The sequence below is a fragment of the Boleophthalmus pectinirostris genome, unplaced genomic scaffold (genome assembly GCF_026225935.1).
Source record: "Boleophthalmus pectinirostris isolate CB_2022bp ecotype Guang Dong unplaced genomic scaffold, ASM2622593v1 HiC_scaffold_20, whole genome shotgun sequence".
NCBI classification, from domain to species: domain Eukaryota; kingdom Metazoa; phylum Chordata; class Actinopteri; order Gobiiformes; family Gobiidae; genus Boleophthalmus; species Boleophthalmus pectinirostris.
The window spans coordinates 11222250-11243967 of NW_026571153.1; the positions used below are offsets into that span (position 1 = coordinate 11222250).

At 38.1% G+C, this 21718-nt stretch overlaps 2 protein-coding genes across 2 annotated transcripts in view; one reads left to right on the plus strand and one right to left on the minus strand.

Moving 5' to 3' along the window:
- The first annotated feature begins 10028 nt into the window (after positions 1–10028).
- On the plus strand, positions 10029–21607 carry LOC110170799 (serine/threonine-protein kinase D3-like). Its single transcript, XM_055156125.1, has 13 exons — positions 10029–10166; positions 11124–11247; positions 11415–11512; positions 11678–11939; positions 12295–12317; positions 12396–12468; positions 12815–12921; positions 13225–13383; positions 13473–13571; positions 14753–15020; positions 16598–16683; positions 18239–18418; positions 20589–21607. The coding sequence occupies exons 2-12, from the start codon at positions 11214–11216 to the stop codon at positions 18407–18409; spliced, it is 1380 nt and encodes a 459-aa protein (XP_055012100.1). The 5' UTR covers positions 10029–10166; positions 11124–11213; the 3' UTR covers positions 18410–18418; positions 20589–21607.
- Positions 19745–21718, minus strand: part of actn3b (actinin alpha 3b) — a 50295-nt gene continuing 48321 nt past the window's right edge. The window contains exons 18-21 of the mRNA XM_020936498.2: positions 20753–20899; positions 20595–20660; positions 20173–20331; positions 19745–20099 (exon numbers count right to left, since the gene is read on the minus strand). Coding sequence (XP_020792157.1) covers positions 19941–20099; positions 20173–20331; positions 20595–20660; positions 20753–20899 — 531 coding nt within the window. The 3' untranslated portion in view covers positions 19745–19940. The remainder of the gene's footprint in view (positions 20100–20172; positions 20332–20594; positions 20661–20752; positions 20900–21718) is intronic.

Consider the following 21718-nt stretch of genomic DNA (forward strand, 5'->3'; position numbering starts at 1 on the left):
ACTGTGTTCATTACTGTTATCATTGTCATTATTTGGTGTTGGCGTGCGTGAAGTTTGGCGCTTGGTCTAAATAAGGTATGTCTCTTCTGTAACTTCCTGCTAAAGGAAATAAATCTACCGCAGCCAGTTCACAAGAGAAGAAGAACAAGAATGGACCCATGAGCCGTTGTGCAATTCAACAAAGACTTCTGTGCAACTCACTAAGCAAGTAAGACTCTATTGTTAACTTTATTGTGGTTTTGGTCTGAAAATGTTAAACTGTAAATCTAAATGTGCATATTGTTGATTTGGGCTTTAGCTCTTACAGTCATGCTGTAGTTTCTCATGCAATTTTGTTTGAATGATAACGCAAGATTTGTTTTGTTTATGTGAATTCATTTTGTTTCTTGAAATCAGAGCTGGGTAGTACTCTGTTACATTTACTTTACAGTAACTTTTTAAAGAAATTGTACTTCTCAGACTACTTTTCTTGCAGCGTACTTCTACTTGAGTACTATTTTTATTGAAGTAACTTTATTCTTACTTGAGTTTTGGTTGATCACGACTGACAAAAGCTTTATGTTGACCATATGAATTATTTGAATATTTCTGCTCCTTTTTTGTCCTGAAATTCAAATTACATTAACTCAAATTTATAAATCAGATGTTGTCCTGACAGTTACTCTTTAAGTCACTTGAGTAGTATTTTTCCCAAATACTTGTTTACTTTTACTTGATTAATTACTTGAAACACTACTTTGTACTTCCACTTGAGTAATGTTATTGTGATTGCGTGTAAAACAACCAAACGATGCGGTTGCTGTTCTATTCACAATACAGTACCATGAGTTTCTTCCTTATTATTTCCAGGAAAATTATTTTTAATTCAAATTAAAAAAATTTTATGGTCATTTCTTCATACGAAACATGAAGAATCAAAATTGTTTCTCACTCCCGAGTGTATAAATAAAAATAATAAATGGATAATCCAAATAAAAGTCCAAGTATTTTTTTCTTTATAAATTTTGTGGTGAGGGGTGCGACGCTTGCTTTTCTCCATGCTTCTGTTGTAGTGCTGCTGTCTTGGCTGAAATGTTCCACAGTGTAGCATTAATCAGATCTAGCTTGTCTTTATTCATTTGCAGGTGTTTTTATTTGTCTCCCCAAACTTGACCTGGAATTTAGCCTGCTGGAGTCAACTGCTTGTCTTCACGTAAATAAAAAAGTTTAATTCAGTAAATCAATTCGTTTCAAAGTAATGACATCTCCATGGAGACAAGACAGTGATAGAAAAGTTACGTTGCGCAGCTTTAAATACACTGGCTTGGTTAGGTTGTTGTGTTGGACAGCAAGTTGTTATTATTATTATTATTATTATTTATTATTTATTTTTATAAGAACGTTTTAGTTTTATATATCACACATATTTACATACACAAATTATGAGCCTTGTAGAACAGAATGAATCGTCAGACCAACCAAAAAAAATAAATAAATAAAATAAAAATGAAATGGGAGGCCATCAAGCAAGTGACAACTGCAAAGATGTATACAAATTTACATTGGGCTTTGTTTTGATTGTAAGATTTCCATTTTTTCCAGCACAGTTCTCCTTTATCAGACGAGTGTCTCAAGGAAAATGTTGTTCGTTCCAAAACCTGAATTTCGTTGATTATTTCAGCCCATTCTGAAACAGTAGGAGGTTTGTCCTGTAGCCATTTTTGTGTGATCGCCTTCTTGCTGGCTGCTTGAAGAAGGTATCTGTCTTGTTTTTCAGCCCAGTTGGTATGTTTCCCGAATAAAATACACTCCTCCAATTTCAGTGCTGTAACAAGCTTAATGTTTTTCAATGATCTCTGTCCAGTAAGGAGCAATCTTGGGACGTTGCGAGAATATGTGAAAATATCCAACTGATGATTGTCCACAGTTTCTCCAGCAATTACCTTGTTATTTAATTCTAGGAGTAATGAAATATCTCACTGTGTTTTTCCACATAGCATTGGCAGCAAGTTAATTTAATATTTAATTCATCCTTGCTTTAGAATTCAGACCTCAACTATTGGAAATTTTTAACAAACAAAATTTTCAGTGGTTTATTCTCTCAGTTATTATATCAATAAAATATTCTGCTCATATATTTACTGCCATCCCTCCTCTGTACCTGCTCAAACTGTCTTAATCTGAAATCTGGACTTTATTTACAAAGTAGACAAGCAGCATTTCCTCTTTCCACACTCGATATAATCTCACATTTCCAAAGATAACCTCTGTATTATTTTTTCTCTTTCTAGTTTCCATCATGTCCCAGGATCCAGGCCTGGCTTTGGTCCAGTTTCAGTTGGGACTTTATCGAGAGGTGGTCCGACTCCCGTCCTCGTGCAGGACCTACCGACACGCAATGAGGCTGGCTGCAGAGATCATCGAGAGAAAGGTGATGCAACAAAGGGATCATTCTGTCTATTTTCACTTCATACATTTGAATTGAATCAGCCACATAAAGGCATTAGTGAAAATATCATAAAAAATAATGGTACAACTTTATCATAACCACGCCTATTTGACTGTAAAAATATAAACAAAACATAAACCATGAACAAAGACTTAATTCATAATGAACAAATAGTTTTTAAAGAGTGATTCAGGCTTAGTACCTACTTCATTAAAGGATTAGCGGTGCCCTCGTACAACCCCAAATTCAGGATAGTTATCTGAAAGGGCTTAATCCTAATGCTAAACCGTAAGATTACTGTGACAAATCTGTGGAGCCAATCCCTGATAAATAATGACAAACGTCAACATCTGTGGGTCAGAAGTTTGGTTGTTTCTTTCAAAAGCAGTGAATCTCCCTGAGTTATAGAGCCCCCTGCCCTGTCTGTAGTGTTGTAGTCAAAACTGCACTAAACGACACCAAGACCAGGACAAGACCAAGACTTTTAAAGGTTGAGACCAGAGATGGGGATGTGCAAGTCGTGACTTGGATTTGCGTCAGACTTGAGTCACTAGTCACTATTTTTAGGACTTGAGACTTGACTTGATAAAATGGACTAAGACTTAGGACTCGACTTGGACTTCAAGGTCAGTGACTTGAGAAGATTTGAGAAGCACTTTTAAATCTGAATTCTTTCTATTCTGACTGTAATGATTCACTCTAAGATTTTGTCAAAACATTTAAAAAGGAAAAATTAACTAAATTAATTTCTAGAACTCTTGTATACTCTGGAAATATATATATATATAAATATACCATATATACCAAGTCTTTTTAAGTACAATTTAGTTTAAAATTCATATAAACTGCAAAAATCTAAACTATATTGGGTAATTTGGTTTAAAGACTTGAAAAGACTTTAAGCTCAAAGCAGACGACTTGGACTTAATTTGGACTTGTGGGCCAGTGATTCGAGACTTGACTTGGACTTGGCTGTATTTGACTTGGGACTTGACTCGGACTTGAGGTCAAAGACTTGAGACTTGCATAACAAGGACTTGGTCCCACTTCTGGTAGAGACTGAGACAAGACCAAGACCACGGCTCATTGAGACCAATCAAGACCATCTTTGTCATTTCTTACATTTATTTGTATTTTACAGTTACCATTTTATCTGATTAATGTTCATTTAAGCTTAAAATAGGCCAAGCAAACTGTATTGCATTTAACACTCTGGACACTGACCCACAGTTTGAGAACCTCTTCTTTAATCCCACTCCCACTGGCACTTCACAGAAAACTGTTTCAAAGTGAAACAAGTAGGTTTTTTCAATTTCATTTACAGTTATGTTATCTTACTGGTTTTGCAGCGATATTTAGCAGCATCTGCACATTTACACTAGCCTGATTCATCAGCCGGTTTCACTTCGTGGAAACGGTCTGACCTTACAGCATTTGTTCGCTCGACGGCGCTAACGTGGCTAACTGGTGTATTAAGCTTTTCCCAAATCCCATAGGAAGAAGGACAATAACGTCTTTCCCCCTGATAAAATTCAACAAACATTCTCTTTGTTCTGGCTTTAAATCCTCGATCTCAGGAATCGTTACCAACAAAAAACGTACATCTTTGTCTACATCCGTCTCGATCGCTTTGTTTACTGTTGTGCTGTTCCACAAAAGGGACTCAGACAGACGCTTGAGTTTGACGTCATGGCTTCACAGCTCTTCACTGATTTGCCAGTACCTGGTCTACGACTTCCAGATTTCTTGTGTCTAGTGTATTCAGATTCCTGACCTAGTCGCTGGAGAGAAATTAAATTGAGCAGAGGCACTAGGTGGCGCCAGCCTGACTAACATTTACAGGCTGTGGTGAAATATGATCTCATCAAGTGTCAGACCAAGACAAGACCGAGACCAAGACCGAGTCCAAATGTGCTCGAGTCAAAGACGAGACCAAGACCCTAAAAAAGGGATCTCAAGACCGATCTCAATTTCTATCACACTACCTATCTGAATTAAAATGTAAACGTACTTAAAAAAAACACAAAAAAAGTATACTGCCCATTTTCAGCCCTGCATTAAAGTGACCGCTGACCACTCCATCAAAACAACAAGAACATTACATTTCACATTACATAATTCCAGAGGTGGCTATTCAGTTACTTTTACTCAGTTATATTTATTTCTGTAACTTTTTGAAGAATTTGTACTTCTCAGAGTACTTTTTGACAGCACCCTTTTACTCCTACTTGAGTAACATATTTTACAGTGCATTTGAAAATATAGAGTTCATGTACTGCATTATTTAATATTTTGTGCTTCCAACTACATTAACTTCAAATTATAAATCAGATGTCTTACTTCAGAAGTAGTTTCCCTGAATATCTTGTTAATCATTACTCATTTCTGACTTTGTTGTACTTCCTCTTGAGTAACATTATTTTAAGTAATATTAGTCTTACTTGCGTACAATGTTTTTGCTACCCACCAGTACTTTACATAACATGGTGAATGCGTGTCTCTTTGAATGAATGGAGGAAGTATTTTAAACTAACCAATAGGACTTGTAGCTTTGCAGACTCAGCATAATGCGTATCTGTCGTCCCACACAAGCTTTTGTTTAGACAGGGTTCATTATCTTTCAAATGGTCTTGGAAAAACAAAAAAGGTCGCTTTATGCAATTTACAGGACTGAGTGGGCTGGATCTGACTGAACCAGTAAATGTGCACAAAGAAAACTGTTGTAGACGGTCACTTGTGGTAAACAAATACAGCCTCACACCCACAAATTTTCTAAAAATATGTTTCTAACTTCTGCAAATGGAAAACATGCAAAGTAAAAAAAATAGAATATAGTTGCCTTCCCGGTGTTATTCTTGTATACCTAAGTGAATGTTATCGAGTCATTGAGCTTTGTCTTGAATGTGTAAAACAAACGCTTTTTAAATAAATAATATGAATGAACAGAGTAGTGCAGTTCCTGTGTGGGCTGTGAAGTATAGGTTACATTCAGGCTTGCACAAACCACAGCCAAATTAAGACTAAATTTGAACTAAAACCCAGAAATAATCCTGGACTTGATCAGAACTAAACCAGGACTAATCCTACATCAAGTTTACATCAGGACTAAACAGGGATAAAACCAGGATTGGAAGTGTAAATGCAGTTGTGCAAGTGAAAAATCTGAAATTATAACACAACAAACTACAAATTAAATTAAATTCAATTTCATATTTTACATCTAAAAATAACAAGGAAAAAAAATCAGTAACTTAACATATTTGCACCTTACACATATATGTTTTCATTTCTATGCTCTTATTGTATTAAAATCTTGATTGGGCTAGATGTGAATGGACCAACAAATGTGCACAAAGACTCTTGTAAATAAAAATAACACTACACCCACAGGGTTGAGTAGAATATGTGTCAAACTTCTGGAAATGGAAAGTATGCAAAGTAGAAAAAATATATAAATATTGCAGTTAATTGTTGTGAGTGTACTTGTGATGTTTGAGTCATCTTTTGGCTCGCAGCAGAAGTCATTTTGAGTGTAGCTATTTAGGTGTGTTTTGGCCCGTCTCATTGGACCCTGTGTGTGTGCGTGTGTGTGTGTACGTGTGTGTGTATGTGTGGTCTCTGCAGCAGCACAGACACAGGGCCACGATGAGATTTCCGACCACAGTCTCTCAGACTCTCTCAGGCTATCTCTCTCTCTCCCTCATTGTTTCCAGGCAGCTCAGGTCACATTTGTATGCACCTGTGTCTCCTGACCACAGATCAGCAGGGTCTGGTACATTTGTGTCTGCACTCTTCAGCCTGATTTTTGTCCGCTACTCTGCATGTACAGTTTTGTACAGTTTGTACTGTAGATGTTTGTGTGTTTTATAGACAAAAGGCATTTAATCCCTCAGAATCCCCAATGGATCTAAAGTTCAGAATCTAAAGTTATGAAACAGATTCAGATTTTTATTATTATTATTATTATTTTATGAACAGTGTGAATGGATGATAATGAAAATGCACATCTATTTCTTGAAGATTGTGCACTGGAGAAACCCGGACAGCGAGTTGAATTCTTGTGATTTTTCAGAGTTCAGAGGGCTGCTCCTATATCAGTCTGGTGAAAGCTCGCTGGGCACTGGGGAGAAAGAGACACCCAAAAAACATCAATACAGAAGATTCCCACACACCTCCTTGCAAAATGTGATTTTATTTCCTAACAAATTTACATTTTGTAAATAATGAAATTCTGCTTAATTTGAAAATGTTTTGGAAAAATGTTTTGGGTAAACGTTACAGAATTTATTGACTAAATTATATGAAGTTTCCTCAGATAAAACACAAGAAAAAATCTTTCACAAACCATAAACCATATTAAATGTTGTTTCTGTATTAACACTGCGTCCAAATGATAAAACTATAATTTCCATCCTTCTGTCTCCATGTGTCTGTAGGCTCCGAGCTGCAGTGTGGTCGGTGTGGGACAGAGGATCCTCCTGTTCAGACACTCTCCCTCCTCAGAGCTGCTCCTCACTCTGCTCCAGGAACATGACACACTGTGTGACGGGGATCTCATCGAGGTCGTTATTTCAGGTCTGCACAAGGAGAGACAGAGATTAGATCAGATAGATGGAAGATAGATAATTAGATGAGATAGTGATTGCACAGATTTTAAAGGTGCCACCAGCTTGTCCCCCATGGAATGGTGATGTTGCTTCGCCTGGAATGTTCCACAGTATGGCATTAAACTGATCTGTCTCCATGGACAAGCAGATGGCACGACCTGCTCATATTACTTGTCAGATCTGTGGAGAGGTGATCCCACTCACAGTAAGAATGTACATACTGTGTAACTTTACACACACTGCAACAAAATCTTCTAGGAGACCAGCAGTCGGTGTAGCATCATAGAAAAATACATAGTGCACATTTAAATGTTACTGTTTTCTCCTTTTTGTGGACTTCCCTAACATGTTTTGTTTTGAACTCAGGTTTGGCATCGGTTACCGAGATGAGGATCCACCCACACTCACTGGTCGTCCAATCCTATCGCACGCCCACCTTCTGTCATCACTGTGGAGAGATGCTGTGGGGGTTGGTGAGGCAGGGGCTCAAGTGCACAGGTCTGAAACTGCACACACAACATTCATAAAGCGTTTTATTTACTAAATTAATTTTTAATTAAATTTAAAAGGTCCAACTACAAACCCCAAGAAATGTATAAACCATTCAGTAATTAAAGGTGTACTGTGAGACTTATCTGGTGGTGGTGGTTGCTTAGTTTAGCTACAGAGCCATGTCACAGGAAGAACCCAGAGGGTTATGGCCAATGGGATGTATGGTCCATGAGCTGAGGTCACAGGGTGGGGTCATCTCATCATACCTGTTTCTCCTCTAAATGTCCACCTGAAGAGAACCTAGAGGACTGTCACAGCCATCACACTCAAGAACATAGACAGAGACAGAAAGATGGAGCTGGTGGTGAAGCAGCTGGAGAAACGGGCCGGAGAAAACAGCCCGAGGCTAAATGGAGACAAGTCTGTCAAGCTCCAAATCTGATTTTTAAAAGTACTCTGAAAAGTCTCTCGCATTGGGTCGAGTCACACTGGAAATGTCTTCCTGGTGGACTGTAATAAAAGCCAGGAGAGGAACAGAGCTCTGAAGATGAAGGAAAGCTCACAGCACTAAGGCCCACAGCTGCTCCCTAAGACCTGAGACAGAGCTCCCAGGGGCGACTGAGGAACAAGGACACCCTTTCTTTGATGTATTTAATCAGTGGCAGGTTTTTTATTGCTTATGCACTGCTGTGTGAGCGTCTCCATGTAGAGTGGACAAGCAGGTACCAGACTCTTCACCAGAAAAGTCACACAGTGCACCTTTACTTGCTCTCACAGTTTGTTATTTTCTTCCATCACACTCATAAAGAAGCTGTAAAAAGACAAGAAATCACAATATATAAACTTTTACACTGATAAAGTTCACTTTCTCCTCAGGTTGTGGGTTAGATTTCCACAAACGCTGTGCTATACAGTTGCCCAATAACTGTAGCCGAGCTCGGAGGCAGGTGAGCATCAGTCTGTCTCTGTTCCCTCCACGCAGACCCCCATCACACTCCCTCTCCAACCAGGCTGGGGGCAGCATGGAAGAGGTAAGAGCACGCTTTTTACATCAAGAATAATGCAGTGTTTTTTTTTAGTTTTTACTCTTAGAAGTAGAGATACAGCGATTTAAAAAAAAATTTAAATCTTGGTCTAATCTACAGGAAAATGTTCATATAAATTTTTTGGGATATGGCTTACTTCGTCTTGGAAGATAAAGTTTGTTTTGAGTTTTGTCTGGAGATGATCCTATTTATGTTTTGTGAAGTTGTTATTGAGCCTTATTGAGAACAGACTATTTTGTAAACTTTTGGGGATTCCCAGCTGACTTACAAGGAACCGTAATTGAAAATACAGAAAACATTTTAGTCTAACCTCCTCTGTCTTCCTGTCGCCTCAGATCAGCCTGTCGAAGCCCTCGTCCAGCTCCTCCTCCTGGGCAGAGGTGGGGTACAGCAGCTCTGGAGCAATGGTTCCTCACACCTTCCACATCCACAGTTACACCAAACCCACCGTGTGCCAGCTCTGCCACCGCCTGCTCAAAGGGCTCTTCAGACAGGGACTGCAGTGCTCAGGTCAGCCACAGGAGGGAGTTCATTGGATTTAACCATATTATAACAGTGTTTCCACATCATTAGTTTACTCAGAGTTGTATCTGTACTGCTCAGAAAATGTCTGTTTTCACTGACCCTCTGCCACTTAATTTCTCTCCAGCGACTAGGTCAGAATTCAGAATACTCTAGGCAGTTCGCAAAAACCCCAAAAGTGCAAGTTCGGGCACCAGCCAATCAGCAAAGAGCCATATATTCAGTGTTGGCAACGATTCATGAGATTGAGGATTTAAAACTGGAACAAAGAGAATGTTTGGTGAATTTTATCAAGGGGAAAGATATTGCCCTTCTTCCTACGGGATTTGGGAAAAGCTTAATATACCAGTTAACCCCGTTAGCAGCACATTACATACATCACGACCAAATATCAGGTTTTGATATTGGTTAAATAACAAAAAAGTACACACCTACCTTCAAGGGAATGAATTCTAACACTGTGAGGTCAGACGGTTTCTACGAAGTGAAACCAGCTGATGAATCCCCACCCACTGCTCTATACTTTTTTGTAAACATTCAAAAAAAAAAAAAAAAAAAGCATGTGTGTGTAATTTCCTTGTTGAAATGCCACAGTGAAGAGGCAGGGTTTCTCACTTCTGTAGTGAAGGGTTTCTTAGTCTGTTTTATATCATTATTGCAGTTTACAATGAACAAAATGGTGGTCAGGAAGAATTCATGGAACTGTAGTTATATTTGTAACATTTCTAGGCTTCATCGTCATATACAGATGATTTCTTTTCTCCAGATTGCAGGTTTAACTGTCATCAGCGCTGTGAGCCTCTGGTTCCTAAAGACTGTCCTGGAGAGAGAAAAACCAATGGTTAGAAAATCAAATCTAATATAAAATAAAAACAGAAATGACATGCTTGAATATGTATGTAATAGTTGTGGCCTTGTTTTTTTCCCAGGATTCTTAGCGACTTGTTCGGTGGCGGCTGCTGATGCAGAGGAGAGCGAGTCAGAGCTGGACGTCACTTATGAAGAAAGTCTCAGTGACGACGACATGTCCACGGACCGAGACTCAGACGACCAGCAGAGGGAGCCCATGAGGTCACACTGAGATTAATATTGCTTTGCTCATAAATTACTGTAAAAAGAAGACATATACAAGCTTTGTGGTAACTGATCTGTAAATTCAGTACTACAAAATATACAATTACATGGCAAAGTTATGCAGAGGATAATATTTGAGTCTTCCCTATAATTCTGCATTTGATTCATGTCTAAGATACAACCTTAAATTGTCAGAGAGATTCAAACTATAGTGAAAAATGCTGCACTAATAAACAGACAAAGTGCAGGACAAAGTTAGCCCTGTGGTTTAGGCTGTGGCAGGTGTGAAGGTTCTGCTGGCCTCAGTGTTGTGACATTGTTTTCTTTTGCACTCTTAACCCATTTCATGCTGTAGTGTCCTGTTAAATAAAGCCAAAAGAACATACCACAGTTTATAAAAACAAACCAAGATCAATCACAAAGTTGTACTGAATCTTGTGTCCATTACATTATCAGTGCAGTGTTTAAACCAGGTACACTATGCAACTTTTCTGATGGAAAGTAGAAATGTTTTGCTTTTCCTAGAATATTTCTTCATGTAGAGAAACAGGTGAGGAAACCAGGCCAGGTTACAGGTCAGATCTGTGGAGAGGCAGCCTCACTCACAGTAAAAGTGTGTTTATCAATCTATTTTTGAGCAATATAATTTAATATAGTTTAATGCCATACTGTGGAACATTCCAGACAAGCAATAGCAAAAGCAATGATAACTTAATGGAGAGAAGCAGGTGATGGACCCCCACCAGAAAAGTTACATAGTGCATCTTTAAGCATTTGAAACAATTTTACTCAAATACATGGGAAAAACTGAGTACATGACCTTTAATATCTAAAACATTTGTAGCTTTTACCTTTTATAACTCTTAAAGCTAGTTTCATGATTTAGGGTTTGAGTGAATTATCTGTAAATGTGCTGATATAAAAAGTGTAAAGTTGTGTATGTTTTGTCTCCAGCCCGTGCTTCAGTAACTACATCCCTGTGATGCGCCTGGTGCAGTCTGTTCATCACACGAAGAAAAGAACTGAGGGAGTTTTGAAAGAGGGATGGCTCCTGCACCACACCAACACCGACTCACTGGTAGATCAAATTTAAGACTTGTTTATCTTAAAAAATGTTTCAAAAATGCAATTAAGCAAATGTCTCCCCTCAAAAACTACCTGTAGACTTATTTTATTAGATATAATACAATACTTAATTATTAATATTCTACTCAAGTGACATGAAAATGTATCTTTTGTCTTGAGTTTTGTATGATCTGCTTCAGAGAAAACGTCATTACTGGATTTTGGACTGCAAGACCATCACTTTATATCAAAATGAGAGCAGTGTGAAATATTACAAGGTGTGGACCAGCACGGTTTTTGTTTATTTTTTAAAACTATAGTAGGAATGTATGACTTCTTACTACAACCACCAATTTGCTTGTGAATAGTTCTAGATAAGTCAGTGTGCACATGTTCATTCAGTCTATTAGTCTACTCAATTATGTTTTTTTGTGTGTTATCAGGAGATCTGTCTGTCCAAAGTGCTCCAAGTCCGTGGCCCCGTGCTCTTCTCTGCCCCGATCTCACCCATGGACTGCAGTTGTAACAGCAGTATTAACTGTTGTAGTAGTAGTAGAAGTAGTAGTACTCATTCCTTCGAGTTGGTGACTTCCTCTCAGGTTTACTGCGTCGTGGCTGGAGACGAGAGCGTTTCTTGGGAGAGCGCAATCCGACAGGCCCTGATGCCCGTCCAGAGCAGTACCACTTCCAACCAGCAGGGGCAAAGTGAGCTATGTCTAATGATTGGATTTTTGTGTTGACAGTCACTTAACATAATTTATTTCTTACTATGCTGCCATGTTTGTTTATGTACTTAATTATGTATGTATTATTTATTTGTTTAGATTTTTTTTATTTTACCAGATTTATTTTTCACACCACAAACAAAAAGCTTTAACCCTTTATTTATTTATTTATTTATTTATTATTTATACTATTTAGATATAGATTATTATGCATAAACCAACTTAATCAAACCAAACTTTCTGAATCCAAATATTATATCCTGTGATAATTAACCTAAAACTATGTACATGTTTATTAGGTTTATTATTTAATGACTGTTTTTGACACTTAACAGGTGCAGAGTCTTGGTATGGCATGGTATGTATGCAGTAAAACTTTAAAGTACATATTTGTATTGTTTTTATTTATTTTAAAACTATATTTTATTATTTGTAGGACATTAGCTGCACATATCAGATCTTCACCAATGAAGTGCTGGGTTCAGGCCAGTTTGGAGTCGTCTATGGAGGTATGGAGAAGAACAAGGGCTGGGCGTTGCGACAGAAAATGTCTTAGAATTTCTTCCTCATATTGAATCATGGTTTTCAATTACATTTCATTCTGCCAGATTAAAAACTAATAAATTGCAAATATTGATTTTTTTGAACATAGACAGACTTTTATAAACCTGCTGACAGAGGATTGGCTGTGCATCTCTCCAATAAAAAGACCCCAAATCATAGAAAAAACTGTTTTATTATAAAGATCTGAATCTTGATTTCCTTAAAATATGATTAATTACCCAGCCATTGGTGCAACTTACCTGCTAAATATATGAGTTAATTGCATTTTTATTACATGCATTGATCGTTCAGGTGCACACAGGACGTCTGGTCGGGCAGTTGCCATAAAAGTCATCGACAAAACTCGCTTTCCCACAAAACAGGAGCGTCAGCTGAGGAACGAAGGGGCCATACTCCAGGTGGGTCAAGTTGTAAATACTGCTACTCAGTTAGTCTCATCTCTTGTTTAAAGCTACACTATGGGATGTTTCTAAGGGTCAGCCACTTGCTTCTCTTCATGATAACTCTTTACGTTACTGATCTACAGATTGGCTTTAAAATGACCTATTTCCATGAAGTCAAGTTCCCTGGACAATTTACTTTTTATTTGATTTACTTTTTTAAATAAATGCAGAATAGAAAAGTTACATAGTGCATCTTTTAATCATGTTCAGATAAATAAATGCATTGTTATTTATGAGTAAGACGATTTGTTCTCATAGAGTCTGTCCCACTTGGGTGTGGTTTTGCTGGAGGGGATGTTTGAAACCTCGGATCATGTTTTTGTGGTGATGGAAAAACTTCACGGCGACATGTTGGAAATTTTGTCTAGTGAAAAAGGAAAACTCCCTGAACGCATCACACGCTTTCTTGTAATACAGGTATCTGAAATGTATAAGTCTTTGGATTTGATTTGTGCCAGATCAGATTGTTTTAATACTAAATTGCTTTCTGTTTTCCTGTTTCACAGATTCTGGAGGCTCTGCGTTACCTGCATTTAAAACACATCGCTCACTGTGATCTAAAACCTGAAAATGTGCTTCTGACTTCTGCAGATCCTCTCCCTCAGGTCAGCATCTTTTTTTTTTTTTTTTTAATATATTGTTTATTTGGTTAACATTTTTTCATTTGAAGAAACAGACACACACAAACAAACACTGCCAGTGCACATATGGAGTACACATTTTTATTGAGGCTCCTTAGTTTGTTTGCTGTATGATTGTTCTAAAATCTAAAATCAATCGGCGAATGGCGGGCGAGTGCCGTTTTGAAAATTGGTCAAAACCTTGGGTGCAAATGGATAGTGGGTGGATGATGAGTTTTGTGTCACGGTTGAGGATGAAAAAATAGCCCATCCGCGCATCTCTAATATTTATATAAAAATAGGTATATATATATATATGTGTGTAAAAAAAACAAAAAAACAAAAAACAGTCTGTAATGTCTGCAGAGTTCAAATTAGAGATCAGTCCTTTGAAGTTTGAGGTCAACTCCTCTGTTTAATATGATTTATTAAAGGTCCCCATAAATTTATCTTGCTGGTCTGACAGATTGTACTGAATCTCTTAGATACAAAGATACAAACAAGACATCATGTCATTTAACCATTTATGGAAAAAGGAAGGTGTTGTGGTCTTCCATTCCTTCAGAATATTCCCCTTTGTGATGCCAAACTTAATGGTTTGCTGAATTGCCTGGGAGTGTGTCAATGTTTGATCCGAATACCCAAGCAGTGTAATTTTCTTGTATATGGTACTATATAAATGACTAATCTTAGACCAATAGTTTTTGAGTACAGAACACATAAAAAAATAATTGAACCCAATGAACCATGACTCATTTTACACCTGTCACACAATGGTGAAATAGAAGGGAAAATCTACTCAGTTTAGTTTTAGAATAATGCAAGCGGTATATAACTTTGAACTGTTTAAGCTGGAGCCTGGCATTTTTTGAACATAATTTGATCCCACATAAAACTTTCTCTCATAAATCAACAAAAATCTCTGCACGTATGTCATTTGCCCAGGCTGCTTTACTATGTGTGGATGGGGTTGGTTTATAGAAAAGACTAACAAATTGTGAAATCAGATGTCTGGACTTTGGGGGTTTTCTCAGAAACTCATAGAAGTCAGTGAGAGATTGTCTGACAAAAGGCCTAATAGGTCAGCATCTATTTTATATCAACTTTCACCTAAAGATTTGTTAATTCATGTAATTTCACCTATTTGTGTTATTGTGTCATTTCAGGTGAAGCTGTGTGACTTTGGCTTTGCCCGTATCATTGGGGAGAAGTCTTTCCGGCGCTCCGTGGTGGGCACTCCCGCATACCTGGCCCCAGAGGTGGTGGGTTTGGGGGGATACAACCGTTCCCTGGACATGTGGTCTGTGGGGGTGATCCTCTACGTGAGTCTGAGCGGGACTTTCCCCTTTAACGAAGACGAAGACATCAAACAGCAGATCACCAACGCGTCCTTCATGTACCCACGACAGACATGGGCGCCCATTTCACTGGAGGGTAACGTATTTCTGTTTGGTACTTAGAATACATTGGGCATATGTAGAAGCCTCACTAGACATGTTTTAATTTAAAGGGGCACTGTGTAGCTTTCTGGTGAGAGACCATCAAAGTTTTCCGCATTACACTTTTCTGTATCCATGAACACAAGCAGACGACACCACAAGGTCAAGTTACAAGTTGGATCGCAGTAAGAATGGCTGAAAGTTTTAAAGTTTTTATAAAAATTCCAGAAAAATTCATAGCAAGAAATTTATGGAGATATTCAGATGTTTCTCCCCAGCTCAAAAGTTACTTCATAGTGCACCTTTAAGAACTGCATACTTATTACCTTTATTTGACATGGATCCCATATAAATTTTTACTATGTTAGTTTTTTAGAAGTTCTATTTATTTATTTATTTATTTATTCATTCATTCATTTATTTAATAGGGATGGTGCATATTAATGAACATCTATAACACTGCACTGTGTAAATATGCCAGATTATAGCAAGAATACTCATTTCTATCTGTAGTCCCTCTGCAGGTAACACCACAAATTTAACAGAGAAAAAACAACAATAACAAGTGACAGTTCTAAACTAAAAGTGTCCACAAGTCTGGTTTTCCTTTAGTCACTGTTTCAAGTGGGATTTGAAAGTGGCAAGTGTTGGAGTCTCTCTTAATGATAGTGGGAGACTGTTGTAAAATTGAATGCCTCTGACTGAGACACACTTTGTCCGAATGTGGTGCATCTGTGTGGGAGCTCACAGTTCCCCTGGGCTGTGGCCCTAGTGCCCATCCACTGACAGTGTTCTAAGTGTTTTATTAAAGGGTCTATATAATGCTATTTTCTGAACTCCGATATATACTACTGGTTAAAAGTTTTAGAACACTCTAATTTTTCCAGTTATTTATTGCAATTCAAGTCGTGCAAGTTCAATGAAGAGCCTGAAATGGTACAAAGGTAAGAACTGAACAGCCAGAGGTTAAAAAAAAGATGAAAGATAGCAAAACACAAGTCCAAGCTCTGCTAAAACTACCTCAGGAAAAAAGAACAAAATGATAAGATGATGAGCTTGAAAACATGGAGTGACCAGCACAGTCTCCAGACTTAAACCCCATCGAGTTGGATTTGGGAAGAACTTTCTGAAGAATATTTGATTTCTATTGTAAAAAGAATGAGCCACGAGTGTGTTCAGCTTTTATATCTGCCAACGGTGGCTACATAAGTTGATTCCATGATTTCTTTTTTAACTTAAATTGCTTATTTGTTCTATGCTTTCATTTCAAAGTGCAATGATGCAATAAACTGAATAATTTTAAATCAGAAACTGGAAAAAAGTGTGTTCTAAAACCTTTGTCCAGTAGTGTATATTATAATGTTGTTTCGTCATCTCAAACCTGGAGTTGTGTGTATGTTTTTGATGAGGTAACAAGATTATAATATGACTAAAAGCTCAAAAGAGTCAACTTTGTGTGATATGGGATGCTTAATATTTTATTTCTACTGTCAGATCCAGTTTCTCCACTTGATGGCACTAACACATTTCTGTATATTGTGTATAAATCAGTTCTTGTGTCTCTCGTTTCAGCTGTGAATCTGATTAGTAACCTGTTGCAAGTGTCCACAAGGAGGCGCTATAGTGTGGGCAAAGCTCTGGGACACTTCTGGCTCCAGGTCAGTAATTTCAATCGCTTAACAGAATGAGAAAATGATAATTATGTTATCTAATCAGGGGCCATTTATCATAGTTATCTCATATTGACTTTTCCCCTCGATTTAAAATGATTACTGAGCAATTACTGTACAGAAGTATTCATTTTAATCATGTATAATATAAAGAGTAATGTAATTGTGTATAATGTACACGCTTCAAGGGCCCATCTTACTCTATCTTTGTTATAATGTTTAACACACAGCCCTGCATATTTAGCCTTCTTATTTATTCATATTCATATTTAGAGTTCTTCTTTCACTCTCTCAAAAAAAATAAAAATAAAATAAAATAAAATAATTACATTAAATTTAATAAAATTAAATAAAGGATTTCACGTGATAATACTGTTCTCTGTGTTTTTAAACTCCATACACCTTCACTAAAATCATTTGGATAATTTCAGCCCTGGAATTTCTAATCTCTACTGAACAAAAGGTAAAAGGAGCTGTTAACTTGAAAGCTACCACTTCATGACATCACAAGGTGTAACAGAGAACTTTGAGCTTTGGAGATGTAGACAGACTAATAATAAAGGATTACTCAAATATGTGTGAATGAAACAAAACAAGACTCCAGGTCTGTTTTTGAGGAGGTAACAACATTATAACATACCGTAAAGCTCCTTAAAGTGTCAGTTTTGCATATTTAGGGCCTTTAAGCTATTTTGTCAATAGTAGGGTGCATCATTTGCCCTGGCATCAGAAATTCAACTTGTACCCAATTTTAAAATGTGACAATGCCAATTAAAAGTCAAATTTGGCTCAGTTGAATAATATCTACATGGTCCACCAAGCCTCTTAAGTTCCATTCTAATGGTGTCCATATGGCTCTGGCAGAAAAATAAGTTTTTCTCAAATAACTTGAAATAAAAATAATGCATTTAGGTCTATGGTGTCAATGAAAGTTGAATATAAATGTTGCTATTGCGTATCTTTTGGTACCAATTTTATATCTCCATCTCCTAAGATATGACAATTTTATCAAGATTTTGAGTGTTTTTTCATAATTCTTCAATATCCACAAAGGCCAAAGGTGAAATGAGAGACATAAAGTTTGTTCTCTTTCTGTAGTGACCATAGACTGTATAAAAAAGTGGAGTAAGCGAGTGTGACGTTCACCTATAGCGCCACAGAGAGAGGTCTGGCTCAGAGTTTCCTAAACCCAAGTTTTCAGAAAGAAAAAGGATGTTAGTAAAGAAAAAAAACTGATTTTTCAGCTCAGATTTAAGGCTTCCGCAGGCACTAAACTTCAGAGGTTTGGTGGACCCAGTAGACATCAATAGAATTTCATGACTTTTCTCAAAGACGTTTAATTTGGCAAGTGTAAAAAATTGATGAGGTACAGATTTATTTTCAGAATGTTTTCAAAAAGTTGGGCAAATGATGCACCCTAGTCAGTAGTCTAAAATCTAAAAATAATACCCAATTGATCTATGAATGAATATGAATACTGCACAAATGATATCACTTCCACTCATATTCATGTTGTTTTCTTACCCATGATCCTTTGCTGTAGAACTTCCAGTTGTGGTGTGACCTGAGGGAGTTTGAGCAGAGGATCGGCTGTCGATATCTGACCCACCAAAGTGACGATGAGCGCTGGAGAAACTATGCCCAAGAGAGGAGCCTGGACCTGCCCCCCCACCTGCTCTGGGACCCGCTCCCTCACCACACCCGGGACATGTGACCACTCAAGGTATTGTAATCATATCACCGACATCTACTGGTCCATAGGGTTTAAGTGAAAAGAGGAAAGGTAAAATTACACTCCTGTAGGTTACTTTTAGTCAAAACTATAGACTAAGCTAAAAAAAAAAAAAAAAGCTTTTTTTTTTCTTTTTGATTGTGTTTATTGCCCTGAAAAATTATGAAAAATATGCGTCCTTACTGTGAGTGGGCTTGCATCTCCACAAACCTGACTGATTGATTTGGCCTGGAGGAGGGCTTGATATAAAATCACAGAGGAAGTTCAAAAGGATGGTTTTACTTTTCTATTTCCGTAGAATCATGCAGGTGACATGCCACCTCCAGAAAGTGACGTGTTTTGCTTTAATATATAAATTGTGGTGTGAAAATATGGGAGGATGGACCTTGCTCAGATCAAACTAAACACTTTTTGAATTTCTTTTTGAACAATAATGATGAAAATGCCATGGAACTGATATAAATCTAAAAAGCAACTGTACAATGTCCATAAACATTTTGAGTTTGGTTGTATTGTTGTATTGTATAAAAACAACACGGACCACTGCAGTGTAATAATATAATTTCCCTTTTTTATTCCAACTTTTTCATATTCAATGTAAGTGATTTTGTGATGACAGAGTGAGTTGGAGGAGAACAGAGCACAGTCACAGTTTGTGAACTAAAACTACATCAGGACCAAACCCTAAAGTCTTCTTCCATAGGCCCGCACTGGTCCCACGTACAGATTCTTGTGTCACAGTAACTTTCTCTCCCCTGGCGAGGTGCAGCGCTCTACCCCGGGCCGCCTGTAGGGGGCGCAGGGCAGGCGGCGGTGGGATAACGCTCTTTGGCCAAATCTGCTCATCTTCCTGCGTCTCTTCCTCAGTCCTTACTAAACATGGCCCCATAGTTTTAATTACCCAGTGTGCTTTGCTGTCTCATGTTTGGTTGTTCCGGTGCTCTTGTTCCCCTCCCGTTGACCCTGAGCGTCTTAAGGCTTTAAGTTAATAGTGCTAACTTTAGGTGTCACAGTGCAGTAGTTTAGCTTCTTTAGCTCGATTGCTAAGTGGAGTTCTGTACTTTAGATGGGTTTATAGATAAGGCAGTCATAGACAGCATTCTTTAACATTGCATGCATCCGCACAAATTCACAATGAACCAAGCCAACTGACCAATCAGCTGTTTATCATAGTTCTTCTATAATTACCCTTCTACAAAATGTCTGCCAGAGAAAGGGCAGACTCGGGCTTTGCCTAAATCCTCATATGCGCTCAGTGCCTCTTTTAGCGTTAGTTTAATATGTACGTGGATTACATAAACACGCAGCACTACAGCGAGCGCAAGACAGTCCAATTAAACCACTAATTTGAGCAAAGCCGTGGTCTGCCCCCTCTCTGGACAGCAGGGGGTGATAGAGGGCTAAGGGGCAGAGAGTTAAGATTTGAAGAGAAAAGATGATAAACAAAGCATATAGGAGGACAGTAGGGTTACAATGGCTCTCCCAAAGGAGAAATGAGAGGGTGGGGGGGGTTTTATAAGTCGCTCTCTCCATAGAGGGCGCTGGAGAAGGAGATGTAGTCCAGGGCTCCGGGGGGTCCGTCGGGGCCGATGTACCGGGTCATGCGGCTGATGCAGTACTCGGCCTGCTCTGGGGGCAGCTCTCTGCGCAGCTCCTCCACTGTGATGTAGTTCTGCGCAGAGACACAAGGGGGAGTTAGGAGCACATTTACCTGACTGCGGTAAACACAGGTGTGTGGACTGTACCTTGTCTGAGGCCAGAATCTTGAAGGAGGCCATGACTTGTTCTGCGGTGTCAGTCTCAGCGGTCTCGCGGGTCATGAAGTCGATAAAGGCCTGGAAGGTGACCACTCCAGTGTTGTTGGGGTCCACCAGGGTCATGATGCGAGCAAACTCCACCTCACCCTGGAAACCACAGACCAGTCATCAACCAGAGTGTGTACTGTCTACTCACGTGTTAGTCGACTTTAGTTATAAATATATATAGTTATACATCATACATGTTTTAGTGTATTATTTGGTGGAATAGTTTCATAAAATTTCTTCTTCATGCATGCAATATTTCAACTGCAGTAAAATCCACCTTTTACAACTGCTGCACAGTGCGTGCCTTTAGTCACACTGAACTGTACATTTTACTGTATTTTTATTTTTATTTTCAGACTGACCAGATCGTAGCCCATGGAGATGAGGCAGGCGCGGAAGTCGTCTGGGTCCATCATGCCATTCCTCTTCTGCAGAGGAACATCACACAAGTTTAACAAACATTTACAGTAAAATAATGCCAGCATTTATAGATGTATTTGTAAGAGGTGTTAGAGCAGACCCTGTCGAAGTGGTTGAAGGAGGCTCTGAACTCGTTGAGCTGTTCCTGGCTGATGCCCTTGGCGTCGCGGGTCAGGATCTGGTTCTCCACCTCGTTGATGGTTCTTGCAATGGTGGTGAGCAGCTGCTCCCAGCCCACGCGGATGTGCTGCACACATATCAGACTTTAGTGGTACACTTACACTAGGAGGACAGACGTGTATATTATTTAGTATACCATAGTTGTAAAAAAACAGTGAAACCTTTTAGTGAATTCACTTTCATTCACAATGTTTTTTTTGTTTTTTTTTTTGCACCAAGTACAACTTAAAATAATATTTGGCTTTTCAAGTACCACCAGATAAAAAATGAAGACTAAAAAAGGCCTAAAGCCTATAGATGTGTCTATAAATTAAACAAATACTCAATCAGTGTTCCATTTTGAGAAACACTGGTCTGATGGATAAACCACTTATGTGATTATTACTTAATGTGATTATGGATTAAATTTATTATGTTTGTTATTTATATTCAGTCTATTTGTATTTAAGACATTTTTTTATGTATGCCTTATTTTATTTGAGAATAGTTTATATTTCCTAATATTATTCATTGTTTCATGTTGCACCATATCACCCAAGTATATTATTATGAGTTACATTTGTGAATTATGTTATATACTGACAATGACAATAAATCTTTTTCTGATTCTGATGATTTTTGGAATGCAGATCACACCTCACTCCCCTCACACCTAAATCAGATAATAATGCTTTAAAATCCACCAGTTACTTCTGTGATTCTTTAGATTTTTCAATTGTAACATCTATGATAATACTTCTTTCTAAAATCATAGTGCGTGCCCTCCCTGCTCAGACATAAGTATCAGCAGAGTAAAGCTGTGTGTGTGTGCGTGTGTGTGTGTGTGGCTGGGTGGGTGTGGCTGGGTGGGTGTGTGGGTGGGTGTGCGTGTGCGTGTGTGTGTGTG

Excerpts from the sequence above, each read along its gene's own strand:
- LOC110170799 (XM_055156125.1), top strand. The coding sequence starts at position 11,214 with ATGGCTCCTGCACCACACCAACACCGACTCACTG. Across the intron at positions 11,513-11,677 it reads GCAGTGTGAAATATTACAAG|GAGATCTGTCTGTCCAAAGT; the intron begins GTGTGGACCAGC and ends GTGTGTTATCAG. Across the intron at positions 13,384-13,472 it reads CACGCTTTCTTGTAATACAG|ATTCTGGAGGCTCTGCGTTA; the intron begins GTATCTGAAATG and ends CCTGTTTCACAG.